The sequence below is a fragment of the Corvus hawaiiensis genome, chromosome 1 (genome assembly GCF_020740725.1).
Source record: "Corvus hawaiiensis isolate bCorHaw1 chromosome 1, bCorHaw1.pri.cur, whole genome shotgun sequence".
Classification (NCBI taxonomy): Eukaryota; Metazoa; Chordata; class Aves; order Passeriformes; family Corvidae; genus Corvus; species Corvus hawaiiensis.
This window is the reverse complement of record NC_063213.1, coordinates 31,189,007-31,213,242: the sequence shown is the minus strand read 5'-3', so window position 1 is coordinate 31,213,242 and position 24,236 is coordinate 31,189,007. Positions and strand designations below refer to the sequence as shown.

The 24,236-nt window shown below is 37.5% G+C and overlaps 1 protein-coding gene across 35 annotated transcripts in view; it reads right to left on the bottom strand.

Moving 5' to 3' along the window:
- Positions 1-24,236, bottom strand: part of ARPP21 (cAMP regulated phosphoprotein 21) — a 200,375-nt gene that overhangs the window by 104,065 nt on the left and 72,074 nt on the right. For 22 of the 35 annotated variants that reach the window (XM_048298457.1, XM_048298679.1, XM_048298696.1 and 19 more), the window contains 4 exons: positions 2,957-3,125; positions 1,117-1,316; positions 678-719; positions 240-275 (listed from right to left, as the gene is read on the bottom strand). In XM_048298457.1, coding sequence (XP_048154414.1) covers positions 240-275; positions 678-719; positions 1,117-1,278 — 240 coding nt within the window. In that variant the 5' untranslated portion in view covers positions 1,279-1,316; positions 2,957-3,125. Of the gene's footprint in view, positions 1-239; positions 276-677; positions 720-1,116; positions 1,317-2,956; positions 3,126-3,216; positions 3,313-6,599; positions 6,684-24,236 lie in introns of those variants that run through there. The other 13 variants (XM_048298533.1, XM_048298621.1, XM_048298588.1 and 10 more) reach the window with 4 other exon arrangements.

Below are 24,236 nucleotides of genomic sequence, written 5' to 3'. Positions count from 1 at the left end.
CCCAGCAGCATAAAATTATGATGGATAAAGGGAAGCCTGACACATTTTATCTGGAGGCAGTTCTCTGCCTTTGTGTAAAAGGACTATGGGGTAGGGGGCAGGAAAAAACCCACAACACAAACAAAAAAACTCAAACCACACAAGTGATGAAAGAATGCCATTTCAGTTGTAGACAGACATTTAACTGAAATTCTTCATACTGTTGTGGCATGCAATTCCAGACAGAGATGGACCCCTACCTTGGATCTCTTTTTCTGCTGATTTGCACCTCGTTTCTGGGTATAGCAAAAAAGAAAGAGAAGCAGTTTTCACTTCAGGGGACAGTGGGCATGACAAGAGCATTACCAATAAATAGACTAAATCACTTCTAGCTGATGCTTTAAATCAGTTGCTGACTGCAAAAGCAACTTCCCCAAACCCAGTTTGGAAAGCAGGGAAAACCAAGAATCATCTCTGCTCATTTTCATTCATTTTACAAACAGGTATAAACAAGAAAAAACACTACACAGTGTTCTCTAATTTCGCATATAATAAAAATGTAAGAAAAGGTATACTTAAGTAAATGCTCCCCCTCTCCAAATTCCTCTTAAATTGTGGTCTCCCCCTTTATTTTTATATTCGATTGAGCAAAAAGGATTAAAAACCCCTCATCCGATAAAGTCTTCTTATCAAATTACCTTCTTAGGCTTTGCATAACAACTTTTTGTTGGCAGTAACACCTACAAACCAAACCACACATTAAGTAATTATTCATTAGTATTACCTGTAAATTCATGAGATCAAGGTAGTTTTCTAAATCCCCAAAGAGGGAAAACAGTCAAATATCTCACCAAGCTTTAACACAGATGTCTAGAAATTAACTTCTCAGAAAAAGTAATAACATGGACAGCAGCCTAAAGAGCTTGAAAGGTATAACAAATAACAGCATTTATTTTATAGCAAAATAAAAGAACCCAAAATACAGTAATAAATCAAAATTTTAGAAAGGAAAAAATAGAAACAGTCTCAAAATCATAAGAAAAAATAGGGGAAGTGTAGGCAATGAAAGAACTCACAGAAATGGAAAAGCAATGGTAACACATCGATATTTATGCCCATTCACTATTCCTGTCTTACCTGCGGATCTGTCTTGGAATCACTGAGCTTCTCTTCCTCTACTTCGGAGCTTTCAGATTTATTAAGAACACAGTTATCTGGGTTGGCTTCAGAGATGGCAGTCTCCTGCTCTTTTGCAGCTTCCTCTGCTGTCTCCTGGTTCAATTTACCTTGCTCAGACATTCTTCCAGACAGAAATTAAAATAACAAGATTTGGTGACCTGAAAGGTCAAGATACCACAACACAAACACATACACAAAAAACATTGGGGGTGAAATTTATTTTTTCTTTTAATTCCCAGTTTCAGTTCCTTTGATAAACAAACCAAAATGTGCAGCTCAGGAGTGGAAAACTATACATGTCCCAGTTGCAGAGATGTACAGAATCAACAATATTGGGTAACAGCAGAATTATCACAGGTTAAACAAGCAGAGCTCCGATCTAAACAGTCTTTGTGGAGGGCAGATTTAAGGTAAGGTGCTGTGACTCCCCAGCTCAGCCCCAGGACTGCCAAGGTGCAGGCAGGGACAGTGAGGGACTCTACCACAAAGCTCAGTGGCACCAGGCAAAAAAGACCCATTCTAGGTCTCTGGCATCTTGGTGATCCCCTCTTCTCATTTCTTTTTCCTTTTTTTTTTTCCTTTTAATGAAAGATAATAGCCAAACAAACAAATAAAAACAACACTGTTTTTTGTATTCAGCTGTGGGTTTTATGCATAGCAGAAGCCATGCTGCTCAGTACCACTATAAATATATATTTATCTTTTTTTTTAAGAGGTAATAATTCAAGGTAAGTATGAACTCTAAATTAGGCAATAAAGCTCTCAGAGTCAACATTTTCAGGGATCAAACGAACAGCTCCATTATTAAAACCCTAAGCCTCTTCCCTAAACCAATGTCACTCTTCAGTACTAGGAAAATTGTACAGAAAGCCCTTGGCAGGTACTTCTAATGAAGAAATCTTAACTGAACAGCATTTACTATCAGCTTACAATGGGCTTGTTGTACAGAAGCTTTAAAGGCTTTTCAGAGTTAAAGCCTATTATTTTCTCTCTCTTTCTCTGCCCCCAGCTCCCTCCTGAAGACTCCCCCACTGATCATTTGTCAAATGAGACTCATGAATAATTTAACTTTTCTTTCCCCATCCATTTGGCTTAAGAAGCATCTTCAAGAAAAACAACTGTATTTGAAATAAGACATTATTTCAGGAAGGGTCTTTTGCAACACATTGCCACTTCTCAACAGTGAAACAGCAGCTAGGAAGCAAAACCACACTTTGCCATCTTTCTTCTTACAGTTTGAAATTAAACGTTCAACAGCACTAGTATAACTTACCTTTTTTTTTTTTTAAGCCATATTTTAAGTGAAAAAGCTAAGACATACTGAATTATAAACACTTCTTCCAGTTTTTGCCTTTGTTTTCACACTGTAAGCAAGTAAAATTTCCTATATAATCTTCCTGTTTGAGAAGGACTGTGAATTTAACAAGAAATCAAGCTAGATGGTTCATAAACAAACTGAATGGAATATGAAACTAACCTGAAGCTTGACTTGCCTTACTGTGAGCTAATTTGTGATTCTCCTCCCTCCCACCGCTCTCCCCAAGAAGGCCGATGATTTTGGCTATTCTGCAGTTACAACTGAAACTTGAACCACTTTGATGAAAATTCAAAACATGATGAATGGCAAGACCTTTAATTGGTCTGTTAAATAACCCTTAATTTGATAAGGATTTTCACCAAGAAATGCACATGCATGCACAAGCTCCTCATGAGATGAACCTGCAGCTCATCTACATGCTTACACAGTGCTCACAACAACAATTACACTGGGATCAGCTGCACCAAAGAAGCCGTTTACCTGAAAAACTGCTATAATTCCAACTGCCTTTCTAGCGTCTTCTGTTGGGCTTTGCTGGTTAAGTCCACACAAATGATCAACGGCGACGTGAGTCCCATGTCCCCATTAACAGTTCTGAGTGCCAATCTCCATGCTGGTCCTTCAGAGAGCTTGACGCATCTTAGTCAACCTGGAAAAGACGAGAAGTAAGTAACACCGGCAATGATCACGGAGCAAGGGAAGGATGCAATGGAGAGGACCAGGTTTCTAACACTAATGACCAGTTTCAAGCAAGTCACTTTCACAGCTTGATCCAGCTCCACCTGTCTCAAAACTGCCTGCTTCTTCTCTAATGAAGGCTAGAGCCGGCTGTTCAAGTCATAACAGCTCCTACGCAAGGAGCTAAAATTAACAATTCCATTATGCACTGAAGATTACTCATTTCAATTTTAACCTTTTTTAGCGAATTCCAGCACTTTTCATTAAAAAAAAGGATATATACATATTTATATATAAGCTCATCTGTTTGCTTCAACAGAAATCAATGAGGGTATGAGGAGAAAAGATCTGCCTGCTTTTTAACTATGGCTTCTGCTCCAATTAAAATTTCAATAGTCAAACACTATTGAAAAAATAGCTAGGTGGGTGCTTTTAGAAAGTGACCTGCTTTACCAGGGTAGTGAGTTGAGATGCTCATTTAATAAGCTGAATAAAAGTTGAAATTATCCAGGATGGGAGGAAGAAGAGGAGGAGAATGAAGAAATCCTATTCCCTGAACAACAGCCACCAAAAACATTTCTTCTGAAGCACTGTGTGAGGAGGAAAAAGGAGATTTCCAGGTTATGGTTCAAGAAATAAACCTAAAGAAAGAGTTGCCTCAGCAATGCAATTTTTGCTGTTCATCAGGATTGTGTTTGCCAGCTGAATAGCTGATTTAACAGAAAATGAGCATTTTAGGATGAGTCAGACTGATGTACAGGCCATGGCCACGTGCTGAACTGTCTTGAGAAAACAGGCAGCTCTTCTCAAGACTTGCACGTGAGTCAGGGTTGAAGCAGTCAATGCAGACACATAAAAACAGCAAATAGAAAGCACATATTCTACTGGGGAGGGGGGAGGAAGCCAAGCAACAATAAAATCAAAGAAACAGAAAATCATCTCCCGTTATTAGACTGCTAGTTTCTGCAGTGTGTTTTACATTGTGCACGCCTGCAATTGCTGAACAGCACGTGTCAGCGCACTGGAACTTGCCATGTGAAAAGAGCTGAATATGACGCATCGGAAGTGGAGTTTAGCCTTTCACAATACTCCAGTCCTGCTCTATCCACGAGCTCTGGCACACAGAGGAGACCAGCAGGCAGCTCTGTAAACTATTGCTGCCATCCCGCAAATTTATATACGTAACTATTTCTTTTCCTCAAACAATTTAATAATTTGTAGGGAGTAATAGAAAATAAGTATTCCCAGTAGCTTTTTGGTATTTCTTGCAGGATATTTTTGGAAATTCTAGCTCATTACAAACACAGGCTGACAATGAGAGTGGAAGAACACCATGGAAAACTATGTCCAAGTACTCAAGCACATGCAAAAGTATCTCAGGGAGCCAATACTCAGCGAGCAAAGAGTGAATAAACCTCTGACTCAAAATCCTTTCCTCATAACCATCTTCCATAAACTGTTTCCCTCACACTTCCAAAAGAGAGGGGGAGAAGGGGTAAGGGGAGGGAATCAACCAAAATCGATCACAAATCAAAAATCTCAATGAAGAGATGCATTAAGATCTTAAGAAGAAGATGCATTAAGGTTTTGCCTCAAAAACAGCCATCCAGGAAACAGACTGCTGTAATCAAAACCCTCCAAAACTAACAGACACACAGGTATCTGTACCAAAATCAGAACACACAAAAAATTGACTTCAGAATTCTCCAGTGAGTCCATTTGTTGCGAATTAACTATTCATAGGACAAATAAACAGACCAAAACAAAAACCAGACAACAAACCAACCAACCAACCAAAGGGTACCATATGCATAAAGTGAAGAGATCTGCCAAGACTTGGTCTTGTGCACAGATGCTCAACAGTGCACAGATGTTCAACATCATCTTACCGTGCTTTACTCAATACAAATTTCTTTATAAAATGAGTTCCCCATATTGTTACACTTAAGATTTCTGAAGACGACATCATTTTTCACTGGCAATGTACAAGAAGACTACAGAATCTTAAAACAAAAAAAGCTATCCATAAATTTCCCCAAGAAAACATAAGAAAGTGGAAAATAATCTTACAACATACATCTACCATCCTCAAACCCAGAATAACAATGCCTGTTCAGATGATTTTTTTAAAGAAATCCTTCATAATTATTTTCTGGGAAACAAAAAGAAGGCAAGAATAAGTGAGACATACAGCAATCAAATTGAGCTCTTCACCTTCCCTTAATATAGATTTCCTCCCTCTTCATAAAGCAATTTACAAGTGATGACTAATCATTTACATACTACAATACGTAAAATACACTTCTGGTTGTTTGGGTGGGTTTTCAGAGGGACTCAGGTTTCCATAAAATATTTCAGGGAGAGTATAAATAGCAAAAAGGAATCAGTCAGAAAATAGCCATTAAAAGTGAGACATTTTTGTTGGAAATACGTCTCTGTTTCTCGTATGTTTCCAGGATATCTCGTTATTCAGTGATGAATGTACTTTTTACTATTGTCAGTGCTGCAGTGACAGCACTGCTATGGAAAAACATACTGGATTATTCTCTTTCTTGCGCATCAACAGAAATGTCAGGGATGATTTGACTGTCAAAACCTTCAGTACCGAAGTGACGCAAAAGGCTGAACAAATGCACTTCTGTTTTTGATCCTCAGGTAGAAACCACAAAGCTTGTTGCTAGGCAAAACCCACCTTTTTGATATGCAAGTGAGCAAAACTTGATGGGGTGTTGGGATCTTAGCAGTCCACAGGAGCTTGCGGCAAAATTTCAGCCCCTAACTCCTTAAAGCAACTTGAGTGTTGCACACAGCAATACAACAGAAAATACAGGAACCCACCAAGTCACTTGTAGATCCACTTTAATGGAAATATAATCTGTTTGTATAGAATTTATAAGCACCAGCTGCTCAGCATACAATGTGGGATGGAAATGCTGAGTTTTTCTTAAATTCCTTTCTTTTTAACAGGATTTTCATTTCAGAAGCTGAAGGTACTACTGAGCTTGAACAACTACAGTCAGAGCTTGAAGAGAAAGGAATGGAAGAAGGCGTGGATGGTCACATACATTCATACAACACATACCACGCAAATTCCAAGAAAAGTCTGTGGGAAGGAATACAGTTAATTTAATGCAAGAGTTTAAAAACCATACCCAGAAGAACTGTCAAAAGAACAAAGAGCAGAAAAGCAAGCAAAGATGTTAGAAAACCCTATGCAATGAGCACCTGAGAGCTTAACATCAACTGAAATTCAAGATAGACATCTGAAAAAACCCTTAGAGGCCACTAGAGCTGAGCAAGCCCTTTCCATGTTATGTATGAGATGTTTTGATGGCCTCATAGGTACACATACTGAAGCAGGCATTTCAAGATCATTATGCTCCCAGTATCACACATGCCCTCTCTCAGAGAAGAAATTAGCACGCTTTAAGGCCAAAGAGCATACCCTTAACTGAGAGCAGGCAGCAGCAGCAGCAGGAAGGACAGAACTCTGACAGAGTGAAATCCAAGGGCTTTTCTTCAGACAAATCTGCCAAGCACAGAGGTAAAAGTCATTCCAAAGCCCAAACAGATCCTGCTACTGAAAACTTGCTAATACTGGCCTTATCTATACGCCAGGATCCTTCTCATCCCATCGTGATTCTCCAATCTCATGAATGGTTTCCATGAGCTGGAAGCAGAGTTGCCAGCTGGGATTTCCCCTATGTGATATAAACCTCACCCATACATATCAAGAGAGGTTTAAATTATTATTGCTATTTCACTCATCAGACTCCTGGAAACCACTGGAAATGAACTACAGCATTATTTTAAGATTATCAGTAGATTATCAGCATTATTTTAAGATTATCAGGATTGATTGTCTCAATTTTGACAGATTCTTATGGCTTAAACCATAAACTTCCTGTTATTCGATGTTTACTTAAATATTCTGGTTTCTACCATTAAAACAAATCAAAGAAAATCTCAGGTTTCATAATGAAAACAAAAGTTTCAACTCTTTGGTGGCTTCAAAGAAAACCTTCATGATATAGAAGGTATTGTTAAAATAAAAAAGGCAACCAAAAAAAACAAACAACAAAAAAAAAAAAAAACACAAAACAAAACAAACAAAAAAAAAAAAAACAAACCAAAAAACCCACCCAACGAAACCAACAAAAAATCCCAAACAACACCACCACCAAACACAAAAAAGGCAAGTAAAATAAATCCTACAGTTTTAGATCAAATACACTACTACTCAGCCGTCAGTCTCCTATCTTTAGGACTAGTCCTAGTCTTTACATCGTTAGACTGTGTGCTCCTTTTCACCGTTTTTCCCACATTTCCCAAAGAAATACACAAATACACTTGGAAGCCAAGCTTGCTGCAGTGTATTAGCATAGCAGGATAATAATCCATACCAGCTCTCATATCAAAATGCTTTAGTATGAAAAAAACCCCAAACCCTTAAGGCTGTGAAATGCATGGAATCCTACAAGTTCATTGGTTGTTAAAAGACTGAAGACTAAACCTTAAAAAACAGGTGCAAAAATACTTTTAATGGAAGTGTTTTGATGTCTTATTTTATTTCCCACCTCCTCCTCCTCACATTGTCCCCTCTTCATCATCACTAAAAAACCAGTGTGATTGCCTGCATTTCCTGCTCCTACGTGTCACAGACCTTTGCAAATAAAAAGTTATTTAGACTCATTTACTGATGGCACTTCACCAGAGATTGTCAGCAGACACTATTTTTTCCCAGGAGTTACTGAAACATGAGCATCTGCATACAAGCAACAGTACAGAGGCCCCTGACCCAGCTCAAGCAGGCCAGAAATCAACCATCAGTGGCAGTGGCAGACAAATTTGACAAAAACAGGGCAGATTGAAACGCACTGAACTAGATACCAAATCCTATACAAAAACCAGTTTTCTTTCAAAAGAGACAACTATATGATATGGAGTACCCTCTCAGCTGAAACATCTATCTCGGAAAGGCACTGGCTTTCATCCCAATCTGCATGTGAAACCCAGTATTTACAAATTACAGCAAGTACAGCAAGGATTCTTGAGAACAACCAAAAATTCTTTTAACAATCAAAGAAAAAACCCAGAAGCAAATCAACTTTTTGTGGTTTACACCTGATTCCTTTTTTCAAAGGGATACTCTTGTTCCTAACAGATTGCCACCAATATTTTTCCACTTTAATCCCCTGTCAGACGACCTCACGTCAATGTCATCATCTTCAGCCAAGTAATAATGATGTTCCCTCCAGCCTGTTATATTTCTGCAAAGCTAGAAGCTTTACCCAGAAAAATAAATATAGATGGCCTATAGGGAGAGTCTGCTTTGTTTTAATACTTAAGAAAAGGCTTGAAAAAAAAAAAGCTCTTTTATCTGTCACAATGATCATTTGAAGTCTTCCAGGATCAGCATGAAAAGATATGAGGCTGAGTGATCTGGCTAATAAATGTCACTCACACAACTTTAGTAGGAACTAAGTAAAACCCAAACTTTTAACAAGCTAATCAGATGTACAAATCAGCACTCCTGGAATGAGCTGTTTGCTTTAGAACAGCCTTCAACACCGCCTCATGCATTTCAAACACATACGCCAAATTTTATCTCATTCCCCGGCAAAACCTGACAAATTTCCCTAAAATCAAAGTCATTAAATTAACTGGTCTCACTGTTAGGTGGTAGAAAACAGCACAGCACTCAAGACTCCAAAGAGAGAGAGAGAGAGAGTGAGAGTGAGGTTCCTAGCCATCCTCAATGCACACACGTCTCCTTGAAATACACAGAAGTCATTTTCCTTAAATCCCGTAATGAAAACAATAGCCAGCATGGGCAAATACACAATTCAAATGGAAAGAGGGACTGAAACTCATTTTCCCAGATAATCAGGTCTATTTCTCAGCTATCAAAGATAATTATATCACAAAGTCCTCTTTAGAGACCAATAGCTTTATTTTATGACTAGAGAATGTCTAGGGAGGATGCTTTAGTAATTTTGCTGTAAGGATGTTCAAGAATCTCACTGCCTTGCCAGGACATCATCTCCATTACCCCACTGTACACATCAAATACTTTGTACATTTTTCTTACTGTGCCAATAGTTGCCCTCCAGTTTAATTAGCGCTCTTGATTTCACAACAGATTTGTCTTCCTCTGGGAAGTAACTGTACATTACCTCATCATTTGCCATCAGGTTTAAAGAAGCCTGTTCCTTTCAGCTGCCAGTTAAACAGGTCTGCACTATTCCCATTACTATCTACCTCTAGTCTGTATTTTTTTTGTCAATCGACAGTCTGCTTCCTCACTTCTCACCAAGACTACACTCTGGACACAGATGTTCCTCTACCCATCAACACGTAGTGGTGAATGCACTAGAGGAGCACCACTTCCACGAACTCTAAAACCAGTTTAAGGACAATGAATAACACAAGGACGTCCCAGAAGGAATACTATCATTTCAACATGAACACTGATCAACAGCACAGCACAGATGAACCCGGGCTCCCCACAGAGGGGTCTCAGCAGTGCTGAGGGCAAATCAGAGCTACGGCAGAGAGTCAGAGTGTGGGAGCCACTGTAGACTGAATGGTGGGGCTACAGATACCCTGCACAAGCTCGGTGAGATAATTAAAGCTGTTTGTGTGATGCCATGATCCACTTCCATGCATAATGAAATCTGGTAGAATAATACAGTTTACATTAATTTTAATTTTCACAGAACCTTTCGCAATAATTGAGTTTAATGCAGAAGTCCTTGAAACATTTTTTGCTTCGCTAAGTCAAGCTATCCCTACTCTTTCTTCCTTCAATGCCTTCTCTTCACCATTTCTCTCAGGTAGCCACAGATTATGTCCATTTTGCTTTACATACAACTACAAGATCAACTTATTTCTTTACTCAGTTCCTCCTAAAGCTTAAGGACTTGACTAGAAAAGCCAAGCACTGTGCATCTGTATTTTGAGCATATATGCCTTTGAAGAACTCAGACGAAGCAGACTGCAGGTAAAAAACGAGCAGCCAGCTAAGCCATCTTTCATCATTCACTAATAACCAAACATAAAGCAGTCGAGTCTAAGGGGGGGAAAAGAGCCCACAACATCCCTAAACAAAAGGAACAAAACAATTTCGTCCACTACTACCACAGTATTTTACTAAAGCACATAACACTCAGATAATGGATGGCCCATAACTTGTGATCAATTTCTTTACACTTCTTCCAACATCACCAGGGATGGAAGCATAAACAGAATGAAAATACATCAGGAACTGACCAAGTATCACTGAGCCTCACATGTGCTTCTCCTGATTTTTTTCTTTCTCAATTTCTATAATAGCCCCTATATTTCATCCTGCCATTTCCTGACAAATTAGGTGCATTTTCACTAGCACTAGCTTAATTGGCAAATCCTGAAAGAAAATAATTGCTAAGAGCAAAGCAGCATTACACTGATGAAACAGACCTGAGCTTAACAACTAGAATTGCCTTAGCAGACAAACACTGACTGCAAAACAGCAAAAATGTTTCATATAAGAATGGAAAGAAAAAAACTCAAAACTTTATTTTCCTCCAAAAGTCTCTTCTGATTACCAGAATTAAACATATCAGCTATTCCTTCTTTCCTAAAGCCATTTTCTGAAACAAGCCCATCTTGCAGCTGAAGTAAAATTCTTCATTCCAGAAAAAAAAAAAAACCAAAACCAATAAAGATTAAAAAACAAAATCAAAAAAGCACCATCATACACTATGAGACATTGCCCCACACACTCTTCTGCTCAGAAAGTGCACTTATACTTTCCAAATTCAAACACAATTCATATCATGCTTGTTTTAATGCCGAGTAAGTTTTCTAAGCTCAGATTCCAGCCAAGCCTCCACAATCAAAATCAACAAAGGCTGGATAGACCCTTTGAGAGTTCCCAGTACCAGATGATTTTATGCTTTTTAATACATAATTTTATTAATTTTTCTATCAACAATGGCACATTCCTAAAATTTCTTTGATTTTGTTTATCAGAAAGTAAGACTGGAATACAAATGCTTTGTTGATGACTTCTTTTGTGCATTAGTAGACTTAGGAGAGCAACATCCAGTGAGAACAATTTACATACACAAAGTCTTATCAAGTACACTCATTCTGCTATAAACTGCTTTTCTGTCTAAAATCTTGCAAGATATATGGACAAGATTTTGACAGTTTTCAATCAAGGCTGGAGATGGCCTGGTTTTAACTTTGACTCTCTAAAGAATGGCTATTTTTCCACATCAGATCCACACACCCTTTTTCTCATTGTTGGAAGCCCATCTGAAGAAAAAGAAAATTAAGGCAGAGACATTATCTTTCTGCCCTAATACTACAGAGAAACTAAACCCACATATAATAGATATAAATATCTATATGAAAATATATTTTTTATTTATTTTATCTATACATATATTTACATTTTAATATAGGCATCTTTGTACTTTATGAAAATACATTAATCCCATTTTGTTGGTTGCAATTTTGTCTGGTGTCAGGCAAAGCAGTAAAGTAAAAAATACCACACATTAAAAAAAAAGAAGCCTTAAGTATGTTCTAGATTGTATTCAATACTCTATGTTATCATGGTTTCAAAAGGAAATTAAGAAAAATGCTAATTATAAGTATAAATTAGAAGTCAAAAGGCCTAATGAGTGAATGGTTGTTATAAAAGTCAATTAAACCATTAGACATTTTTGCACAATGCTCCAAGCACTGGAGTGCCAAATAACCTCAACTTATGCTCACTCATAGAAATAACAAAGAAATCAAGCTTTATAACTTTTGTCACTTCCCTTGTCATGTGAAAAACCAGAGATTAAAACCCCTCCTGAGATGTGTACTGATAAACATCACACTTGCTCCTTAGCAGCATCAGTACAATGTGTGACACACTGCAATCAACTGCTGAAGAAACAAAGACAGACATTCAACTACGAAATACCAATCAGGTATTTACACTGTCACCCTAATGGCCAGCAAGAGGAAGAAATCCTCTTCAGAACCAGTAACAATAGTCAAGAGAGAAAAGGCAGAAGCTCAGGTTCACAGAACAGGCAATGCCAGTTCACAGATTTACAGCTTTGGCTTCTGAAAAGATCTTGCCAGAAACCCTGTGGTTTCAACATTATGTTTGCCTTTTCCAGTGGGCAATTCCAGGCTCCCTGTGATACTGCAAACAGAAGAAAAGGCAGAAAAAGTATTTCAATGCCTGATTGTGTTTTTCAGGGTAGAAATTATGACATATTTATGAGAGAGATAAGCAGCTTTGTTAAAAATGTAATTGGCCACCCCACATACACCCAGCCAGAAAGCTTCATGACACACAAACTAATAAAGAGCAATGAATACACAGAAGAAACCAAATATTCAAGCCAATGACTCCAAGGAATATGTTCTATTAAATTTAAACTAGAAAAAAAAAAATTAATCCAAAAGGACATTCAAAAAAACAATCAGAAAAACAGTGAGCTTTTTCAGTACTTTAAATCTTGTTATACAGATTGAAGTCTCCAGAAGTTCAAATATGATTTAAAAAAACCTCCTATAATCTCAAAAATTGTATTTACCTGTGGTGAAACAATCTGTCTTACTTGGCACTAGAAACCACTAACTACATCAATGATCTAAAAATACTGAGATTTAAATTACAGGAGAGAGGTGTGGGACCAAAACTCTACAGCCTGCAATACATTTGATTTCCACTGCAGAATAGCCATATCATCACATTTTTTTCATTGCTCAGTATTAGGGAAAACAAAAATATGATTATCAAGCACAACACCAGAATCACAGAGCAGAATATATTGCCTGAAATTTGAAAAAGAAAAATGTAGGTGGAAGGACTTTACTGCCTATGATATATATTAGAGACAGCTCTATGCCACAAGTTCTTTAAAGTAAAGATGTATTTTCAGGCTTGACTTCCAGTCTGGCCCTTAAATGAGACTGTTATACAGGACTTTAATTTTATAAGTTTTTTGAAAAATGAAAGACTTTTTTAACAATTCAAGATGGTATCTCTAAGATTTCAGAATTTAATCAGTACTTTGGAACTTCAGTTTCTCTAAATTATTTAACTAAAAATTTGTATTGGCTGTTTATGTATATTTTAGTGGTATTCAACCACATAATCCAGTGACTCTCTTTTTTTCTCCCTCTAGTGTTTTAAAAAGTTCACCTGTGAATTAAGTATTTTTCACGTATTTAACCATATTTTGAGTATAGGCCGACCTTGCCCTTCCAAGAACTGAAACCATCCTGTTGTGTAAAACAGAAAGTCTGTTTGGTTAATTAGCTCTTTGCATGTAATGCTATGTTATTTGAGCCTCAAGATTTATTTTGATACCTTCAAGATTTTCAAAGGCTGATGAAACATGACACAACTATGAGAAAAGGGCACGTCAGTAACCACTTCTGCCACTGTAAACCCGGTTCTCCTCAGAACTGCGACCCTTCTTCCAAATCACCCTTCCTAAAAAGAAAAGACCTTATCCTTGGCATCCTTTATTGTAACATGTCAAAGTGCAACGGCAAGAATTTATGCCTTTTTCTGCTGATGTTAAAATGTACGTGCCTGAGAACTTTACGCAAAAGACAATATAGTAATTTACTGTATGCTTTGCTTCATGTATGACACACTCTACAGCAAAACAAATCTTCTGATCAAATACTGATTAAAAACCTTTATCTGCTGTACAATTTGAGACACTGAGAAGAGGGAAAGAGAATTGCAGTTTCATACAGAAGAATCAAGCAAACAAACTATTCCACAAACGGTATTGTAAGTGCTACGATACCTCAAAATCACACAGTTGTGTCATTCAGTTTATAAGTATTCATTTCAATAAATAAATAAATAATCAAACACACCCTCCCTTTCCCCCTCAGCCCCAAATCCCAAGTAAACAGATTCTGTTTCCAAATGGGGTTAAAACACCCAGGGGTTTGTTATGTATAGGTGCTGACTATAAGCAAGCTTACCACTATTCCAAGTTTTAGTAGATACCATCAGAAGCAAGTGTAAATAACCACACACTAGCAACTCTGCTAGAGAATCACTGAACTTCCAAACATGCATGACTTTCAAAAAAGTCCGTATGATTGAGTGAAAATTTCCGCTCCATTATGGAAACAAAAAAATCCCAGTCTAAAATACCAAAACTTTTATTACCATAAGAAATACCTCTTTGTGATTAAATGAGTAATCACTTGACAGTATAAGTTATGGCCGTATTGTAAAAAAACTTGAGAGGACTTGAAAAACAAATTTTACAACAAAATATATTTGATATTAACTTCAGCTGCTAGATACTTTAGCTATTTTCAAAAATAATTCAAATATTTGTATCTCTGAGCAATATTCTCTCTTCTCCTTAAAACCTCACACTTCCAAACTGTCAGCTGGGTTTCCTGTATGCTGATCAGGATTAACTGGGCTGAATTTTTTTCCTTCTGCTATTGCCTAGGCTTCTATATTGCACAGGTGATCCTTCACTGCTCTTACAGAAGAGCATTGGCTTTTAAATGCATGTACTATATATACACATAATAACCTGGCAAGTTTCATTTTCTTCCCTTAGAAGTCCAGCAGAAAAGAAGGTAATAAAACTGTTGCATACCTCAAAAAATAAGGTATCTAGCAGTAAGCGCAGTTCTGGAATTTACTTTTAATTAGATACATAGCTGTCTCCAGTCAGAGAACTTATGGGCACACTATAGGTTGTCCTCTAAATAGCAAAGTAACATCTTCAGAAAATATCCACTATTTAGGAGGGACCAAGCACAAGTCCACCAGCAACTCCTGCAATTGCACCATGCAGTCCAATATGCTAAAGGTTCAACAGCACCAGTAAAGCTAGGTTTGATTCAAGTTAAGAATTGGGCCAGAAAAGCCCTGATCCTTAGAAGCTCCTGCATGCAGTAATATTTCTCTCTTCTTTCTACCACTCTTCTGAATCTTGGTCCTCCTAAAAGAGTTTCTGAGTTAGACAGCCAGCTCATGGAAAATAAACGTACAAGTTAGTACCTCCATGTTAGTACAGGACCATAAAATAGTTGGGTTTATTGATAGTAAACCTTATCTTGACCTATAAACAAGGAGTCTTGAGGCTGTGGCTGTCAGAGCTTTTCTCACAGTACACCTTCCAACACCAATTCAAGATTGTCAGCAACTGCAAAGATAACACCTGTGAAGCCAAAGCATTTCAGATAGCACTGTGCTTTTAAAGTCTAATTTGCCATTTTTACTAGAATTAACAAATGAAAAGGATTGCATCCTGTTTGATGAAGGAAATGCTTTTTCATCTGTGTTTGTCCAGAATCCTCCACATTTTGACAAGAGCTGCTTAGAGCAACCATAATAAAGGAAGCAAGTGCACCAAAATGAGAGAAGAATGGAGTAAATACGTTTAGGGAGAAAGCCAAATTTCTACTAAAAATGTAAAACACCTATCATCATTCTGTTAATTAGAATATAGAATAAAGGACAACAACAAATATAAAGACACTTAAACATTCATAAACCTCCAAAGACAGCTGGACACCAAAATATCACAGACCCTTATGAAATTCGAGTTTCTTATCAGAATAGAATAAAACCAAACAGAATTTCTGCACTTGAACTCCAACTATAGCAAGTTAAACAAAATCATTGTAAATGCAATACCCTGCTGTTGATTATAAACTATCCTACTGCTCCATACAAATTCCTCTTGATTTAAATTAGAGTCATAAGAGGAGGATGATGGTGGAAAACCTGAAGAATGACACTGAAAATGAAACTATCTTCTTGAACTAAACAGAAATTATCAGACTCTCACAAGGCCAGTCTCAGATCAATCTTCCTGATCCTGCAAATTACATATGAAGTCTCCATTGTCTGACAGCTAAAACATTCAAACATTAGAACCAAATCAAACAGATTAAAAGAAGGGTGAGACTGAAAGCAGACAAAAAGGAGATGACCACAGCTCAGGAGTCCCACCACTGGACTAGCAAACAGAGCAAGACTTGCTGTGCTGCCAGAGCAGCTTGCAGAGGTGAGCTTCAGCACTCATCATCAGTTTACCTCTGCTAAGGTGAGGGCTTCAGTAATATTCCTGATGTCTACGTGGTGTAGCCTTGGCACAGGAACTGTTAACTGTATGGCAGGATGAAAACCAAAGGCTTGCTAGCTGCAAAACGGTATGACACTTACGAGTCAGCAGAATACAAGCACAATTTAAGTATCCCTTTAGTTGTCTGTAAGCCAAGGAGGTAATATTTCAACCTGTTTTTCTAAAACATTTATCCAAGATCATTTAGAAGAATGTACTGAGATGCAATGTGACTGTAATGGAGCTCACTGTTTAGCCTTTTCAATTCACCACATACTGTAATTTATTTCTTCTTGTAACAGTTTTCATTAAATAAAAGAGGAGGACTGGTTGCTATGAATTTTTCACAGGGATATCAGGATGGCATTCATGACCTGATTTTTATCACCAGTGGGCATGAGAAAAAAATTCCCATGCAAAAGGAAAAGAAATACAGTAATGTTACATTTCAAAAGATATTTTAAAAACACAGAAGTCAAGATTTTCAAAGTGATGGCTCCCACAGCATACATAACATGTCATAAGGAATATTCCTTATTGCTATATTGTAAGTTTTATGCAATTTAGCCTAGTTATTATGGTAGTGGGAACCATAAGCAGCCATCCTGACAATTTCATTCTCAACTGCAATGCAGCACTAATGGAGTTTTGGTACTTAATTTTCCTGTTTGTTTCAAAAATGAGGGAGGATAAGGAAGGGAGGAAAAGATACAAGGAAACAGCACAAGAAAAATGTGGAAGAATATTGTCGTTTCTGTGTGCTCTAATTGTTTAAGTCTGCAGTGAATTTGGTATTTAAAAAGAACTGAGAGCACGGAGTATTAGGAAAACCAGTACTTACCCTAATCCACTTTTAAAAACACCATGCAGGCAAATCTGTTATTCCTGGAATGTATTACCCTGCTATGGGCACTAACACCAGCACCATTAGATCCCCTTTTTTGTGTCCCCAGTTACGAATGCAGCCAGCCAAGGAAAGGCCTACGTCTCTTGGACAACTGAAAGACCTTACATTTTCTATTAACAGTAGCCAGATCTTCTCTATTCACAAGGAGATTCTTCAGTCTACAACAATATGATACCAAAAAAAGTACCAGGTGACAATGGCTTCAGAAGATGGACAAGTCCTGCGCACGGCCAGGAGCTGGGCTCAAAGATCCTCGTGGGTCCCCTGTAACTCAGCTTATTCTGTGATTCAATACAAAGGGAAGCAATATTCCCTCTTTCTTTATCCCCAGGAGAGAGATAAGAGGCCTATGGCCTAACCCACCTTCCTAAGACATATGAAAAAACATTATCTTGTAACTTTTATGACATTTGCTGCTGTTATTTTTTCAGTTTGCTTTCCCATCCCCATTTCATCTTCTCGATGCAGACAAAGCCTGTGAAACTGCTAAACCAGTAGGACTCAACCAACCCTTTAAGTATTACTACAACTCTGAATACTAATCATTGTAACTTCTAGATTTGGAGATCATTCTCATAAAAAAGGCAAACAAACCCCCCAAACCCACCTCCCCCCACACACTTCTTGTTCAAAGAGCTTTGTATTTACATCTTAAATTTAATCTCCCAACCCTGAGTTCCCCACCCATTTAGACACAAAGCAATTTTTAAAGAGCAAAAGATTCTTGCCACTGGACAAGTCTTCCTTTGTCTGTTTTCTCCAATAAAAGAATCCAAACACATTATTGCTTCTGAAAATTCAAATTTCAAAACCACAAATCGATAAAAAAATCCCTGATTTTCTTTTAGAAGTGTATTTGAAGAACAAGGAATAGAGAACAAGTTCACTGCTCCTTCCTTCATCTGACCTTTTTCAATCATTATCTGAACCATGACCATCTTAAAGTCAGGCAAATTTTAGCCTGCTTCTAGTCTGACAGGATAAATAGGAATAAAAAATCTGAGGCTCTTTACGTTTGTATATTACTGTAGCCAAAGACAGGTGCAAAGGCTGCCAACTGTAATTGCTCACATATTACCTTATGCCTAATGTTGCATTTTTTTTGTTATTCAACCAAAGGTTAGAATTTAAAAGATTAATGGTCTCCTAAATGATACTATTTGATAGAACTGCCCAAATTTCAACTGCTAGGTTCAACAAAGGGTCTTTCTTGCTTCTTGGAAATCTTTTTTCTGGGAAACATTAAGACCTCACAAAATCAAAATACCAAGGCACTGACAGAATAGAAAAATACTGAGATAGACACGCAGCCTCCAGCATTCATACTGGTGGCTTGACAACTCAGAATGGAACAATGAGGCAGGATTTGTTTGAGTGCCAGCTGAGTGAAACCTGTTCCCGTCATCTTACTCTACCAAAACCACCATCTCCCTGAAACATACTTCCTTTGACTAATAAAACTTCTACAAAACCAACATGTCCCAAAATATTTACCTATGTAACCAAAAATATTTACAGAATCAAGCTTCATTCACTGCAAGTGGCTTGTCACCAATTCTATAAAATCAAAGAAAATAGCTGTAGCAGAAGAAAGGCAATGATGGATCTTTTCAACGATGCCTTTAAAACCAACAGTGAAGGAGAAGCCCAACACTTGTAAATATTCTGTCTGTTGTGTGCAATTCTGATCTACACTCCTTTGAGGTGCTGAGACCAGAAGGTCACAATGGAAATTTTTCATACGTTATCAGGACTGGCCTGATTCTTGGCTGTCTTGTCTACCTAAAAATCTTTCATCTCTCATGTTCTGGCTACAATCAGAGCATGACAAGAATATTACTGTTTCAAAGGCTCTGGCATATAGACATTTTCATACTTAGGACAGCCTAAGAAATGAAGTATCTTGACATTTCAGTACATTGCACATGCATAAACAGGACACATCAGTTTGCTATTTACACAGCTGCCTAAAAACACTCTTATGATATAGAGAAGTAAGAGCATTGGCAAGAATACTGGGCAGTATTAAAAACACAAACCAGGAAAGAAAACACAAAGTAAAATAGGCATTTGAAAGGTATTCTTAATCCTGTAACTTTCCAAAAATCAATGAACTATGTTTAGGTTTATCAATATCGTAACAAAGGTATCAATATCATAATAACCGTTTCAAACTGAAGGTGTGCACTCCGTGGGAAATGCTTTCTCACTCACTGTTAGGAAGAATGTGACTTACCTTCTTGAAAAAATAAAACCCTGATGATACAAGTGCATGTCTCCCATGCTCTGGCTGCATGAATGTGGATCTCTGCCTCTATTTCTCAATTTGCCTCCCACCTATGCCTGTTCAGTGTAAAGGTCCCTTTTTTCAGTGTGTGGGACTAAAAAGAGCTCTTGGTGTAAACACTAAGCAAAACTGAAAAATCCAGCTTTTATGGATATTTCATAAGGGAGGCTAGAATCAGTATTTTAAAACAATTTGTAACACTTGTTTCCCTCCTCAAGGGGTTTTTCAGCATAAAAACTTTTGAAGTATGAAGTCGAAGAGCAGGGATAATCAAGAGAGTCAGTTTCCCTGTTTTTGGAAGAGTACCACCACTAGCATCGTAACAACTAATAGGCTAATCCCTGGAAAATGACAATACACTTGGCTGTCCAAGCATCGTTCATGGAGCACTGCAATATAACTTGCATGCTGTTGGTAAAGAACACGCTGCTAGAAGAACTCTCCTAGAGGATATTCTTTCCCTTCCATTCATTATGAACATGCCTCACTATTATCCTCTGAACTGTAAAACAGATATCCCAAGTGTTTAACTTCTGGACAGCCACTTTTTTGGGGACTGCCAAGGGTTCAAATGCAATACGAGAAACCTGTTTCAATTTCAGTGGAAGTAATTTTCTCAGTATGCGAACATTTAGTATCCTGTAACAATTGATTCACATATCAGACTGCACTGACTCCTTGCCACAGCAGAATTAACAGTATTCCAGCTGAAGTTGTGATTGGCAAAGCTACTGATGCAACCCTCCCACTCCACAGTCCTGTGTGGCTGGGGATTGTAATTCCAACCATGTATTTACACACATCATATTAAGGGCCTCAAGATCAGCTTACCTCCTTCTATTCTGAAAATGCTCTGCCTTCTTCTACTGAAATCAAAGCTCTTCTCATTTTAACACAAACATCGAAGATTTTGCTGAGTGACCTGATAAAACTAACCAAAAAATGACAAAGCATTTTAACAACTTTTTAAAATTCTCTCAAAGTAGAAATACCTGCATAATTGTCCTTTACATACACTTCTTCAGTTTTTGTAATCCCTTATGAAAAAGGCTTGTTGACTTCATATGCTAAATATTTGTACCAGTCCAAGCATGTGAACCAGTACAAGAACAAATTTCACATACCTAGCTGGAATCTCTGGCAATTCACAACAGGGAGGGGAAAAAAAAAAAAAAAAAAAAAAAAAAAGAGAGAAAAGAACAGAACTACATAGTAGTACAGACCTTGAGGTCTGAAGGGATAATTTAAGTACATTAAATTTATTTCTGTTTCAAGAGACACAACATAAAACTTCTTTCAATGGTCTTTAGTTCTTCTGCCAAGCACTTCTCTGAGCATGTTCCAAACTCAGAATTACCTCCCAGGAGAGTATCTCAGGTTGGAGCTTTCTTTCATTGTTTCTGGGTTTGCTTCCAAAATTAAAGATTATTGGTTCCAGATGTGAACTGGGGATGGTAACAGCCTTACAACCACCACATTTTTGTTTTCTTGATCCTTTAGGAGATTCCATAGGAACTGAAGGGAGTCAATTTGTTTTTACTCTACAGACTGTCTCTTGGGGAAGCCTGATCACAAGGATATACCATAAAACTTAAGAGATCTCTTTCCCTCCCAAAATGTGGACACTTCTTACTGCCCCAGCTTTGTGAAACTACTGAACGTTTACCTGATAGTTTGGAGCTTTGACTATCTTTAGAAAACAAAGAAACAAAAGAACCTGATGGGGCCCTTCTTTTTAAATGAAAAGTGGTATTTCAATACCCATTTTTTTGGTTTTTTTTTTTTTTTGGTAAACACCAATTATATGTGTGCAACTGGTGTGTACACATAATTTTTAAGAAACAGAAATGCTATTAGTTTACTTGGTTAAATTTAACCTAATCATCTCTACGGTTTCCTTCTCTCTTCGCTCTATTTTACTACTCCTGACCACAGTGAATGCAAAAATTCAACTGCAGGAAAGTACAGCTAAGCTTACTTGTATAAACATACTTGTATATCCATACAAGAAACCTGGGTATGAGTAAAACCAGGTAAAACAACTTTTATTTTTGCTTAGACTGCAGTTGCATCTATTTTCACATGGTTTTGTGGAAGCTAAGGTCAGCTGAGTATCATCCTGCTGGGGCAAATGGGTAGTGACATCCTGTAAGCACTGACAAACACATGTAATTTAACACTTAAACATTCACAACTGTTTTAACAGATCAGGCCAAAATTTTTTTGCAGCATGAAGTCCTAAAGAAACACTTGTGCTGACTGATGGCGACACGCATGGAAGACTGTTTATGCTTCTGACCACACTCTATGTATAAATCTACTGAATGAACGTTTACTCAGACAATGGATATATGTTTTTGTCAGACAATCAGAAATCCAACACAACAGAGTCTGTAGCTCAATCTATACTTCACCATAGCAGGAAAAAATTGTCTTTCAGCTCTTCTGGCTGATGTAATGGGTTTTATCAGGCATTCTTGCCTCTCAAAGAGCAAATTAATGCTAAATACATTCATGTTTTACTGCTGCCATACGCTTATTTTATTAACAAACCTAGCTTTGAAATTTATGCCTCTAGCCAATCTGTTTTTTCAAAATTCAAAATGCATTACACATTTTCAACAACATAAGAAACTACTAAAGATGTGAACAAAGAACTCTGTATAACCAGAAAGCTGTTCTTGTCCACACAGGGAAGACAGAACAGGCATAGGGATGTTCCCTTGTTCACAAAGGTACAAAGGTGTGAGAAATGGGTAATCTCATGGTATTGAAAGTATCAGAAAATCCAAAGGGACTCAAGAACAGAGAAACAGGACATTACTAAAAAAAAAAAAAAAAAAAAAAAAAAAAGAGACTGGCTGGAGCTAGCTGCAACTGAAAGAAAATTGTAAAGTTTCCAGTAGTATGAGAAAACCTGGAGATCAGAGAAGCACAATGCTCCAAGGCATTTGGAAAAGAAAAGGATACTGCTGTTTTAAATTAAACCCTTTTTTTATGCTGAGCACAAAAAAGAGAAAAACAATTAACACACTTGTCCCAGCCATTCACCCATGGCTGGTAACTCCTTGGATAGGCAGGGAAACGGGATGCAAACTCTGGCACAATGGAGGGTACCTGTCGTACAGCTACTCCTCAAAATGAGCCTAGAGCAGCACTGAGAAAGATTATAAAAAAGCCTGAAACCTATGGCATGGAGCAGTTATAAAAAAAATAGTAAAGAGGAAGCAAAATTAATTTTTTATCTAAAAGTCACCGATTTAAGCAAAAGCTACATGTACAAGTCAGCGACATGAAAAACTGGTTGACTCAGTCACAAACTTCAGTGATGTCCAGGCACATCCAAGAGTGAAACTGTGATGCCATAGTGGAAGCTAGTGGAAGGTTTAAAGGTAAAAGCCAGGACCTCTCACACATACACAGCCCAGCAAACTAGACAACACCTGGTTTTAAGTTACTTCTGTATTCCAGCCTCCTGAAAAACCCTGTCAAGTGAAAAATAATAGCTTCTAATGCAAAGTAATAGTTTCAAAATAAAAGTTACAAAGTCCACACACAGATGCAGAAGGCAATTAAAGTCTTACACATGCCTACACAATCATTACAATATACATTTTCATTATATTCTGAAAAAGCTGTTGCAAAAAATATTTACATTCCAAAAATAAAACAGATAAATAAAGATTCCGATTTCAATACTGGTTATTTTAGAATCACAGCTGTATCACAACTAGTGGTTTTTAAAGATTGCATGGAACTTAGCAGAGGGGAATTATAAATTATTATTGCTTACTAAAAGGGGATGACCTTTTATAAATATTCTACACAAAATAAAGGCACAAGAGGGGGATTCATATGCATAGAACAAAACAGGTCATGTCTACTCTCTAACTTTTTCAAAATGTTCCCCCTCAAAATGTTTTGTCTATTAAACTTTGACCTGCAAAATAAAAAGCTCCCCACATAAGTGACAGCTGTCTGCAACACTTAAATCTGGCGGTTTTGGATGTGTTCTAATTACTTGTACTTATCATCAGGTTCAAACAATGGTGGGGGGGGTTTTTTGGTTTTATTTTAACTCTATCCCAGCTAGAGCTAACCCTAACTATATGCCATATATAAGCGTATGTTTCTAGACTTACAAAATAAACCAGCTGAAAGAAATCTTTCAATTCTTTCAAGCTCTGTCTCAAGTACTAAATTTCTTAAATTTTCATATGGTTGAGACTTTATTTTTCAAATTATATTTATTTGTACCTGTTCAAATTCTTCAACATTGTCACCTGCTGAAACAGAAACATGTTGTCATATTATTTGTCTGTAAAACAACAAGTAAATAAAGTCTGTAATACCCAAACAGTGACAGCAGAAAGTAACTACAGTAAAAGGAAAGTGAGGATCTTCAATTTTGCTGCAGACTGCAGGACTGCACACAAGTAACTGTGACTGAGCTAACTTGTGAAGTTATCATAACTTGATTGTGTATGCCAATATAAGCCCAACAGGGGCAAAGTTAATACTCCTGTTGTGCCTCTTTATAATAAAAGGCTCTAAAATGCCTTCACCTCTAGCTAATGGGGGGGGACAAAAACACATTCAAGGGAATGGACAAGTCAGTATTTGCTTCCAGGTGAGGACACTGAGGAATACAGAGATTAAATAAGCAATGAAGTTGGTCAAAACAAGAGCTAGGTGGGTAACCAGCACCCCCATTCCCAGATACATGGCCATCGTTCTCCAGCACCTTCCATTCTCCAGTGCCCCCCTCTA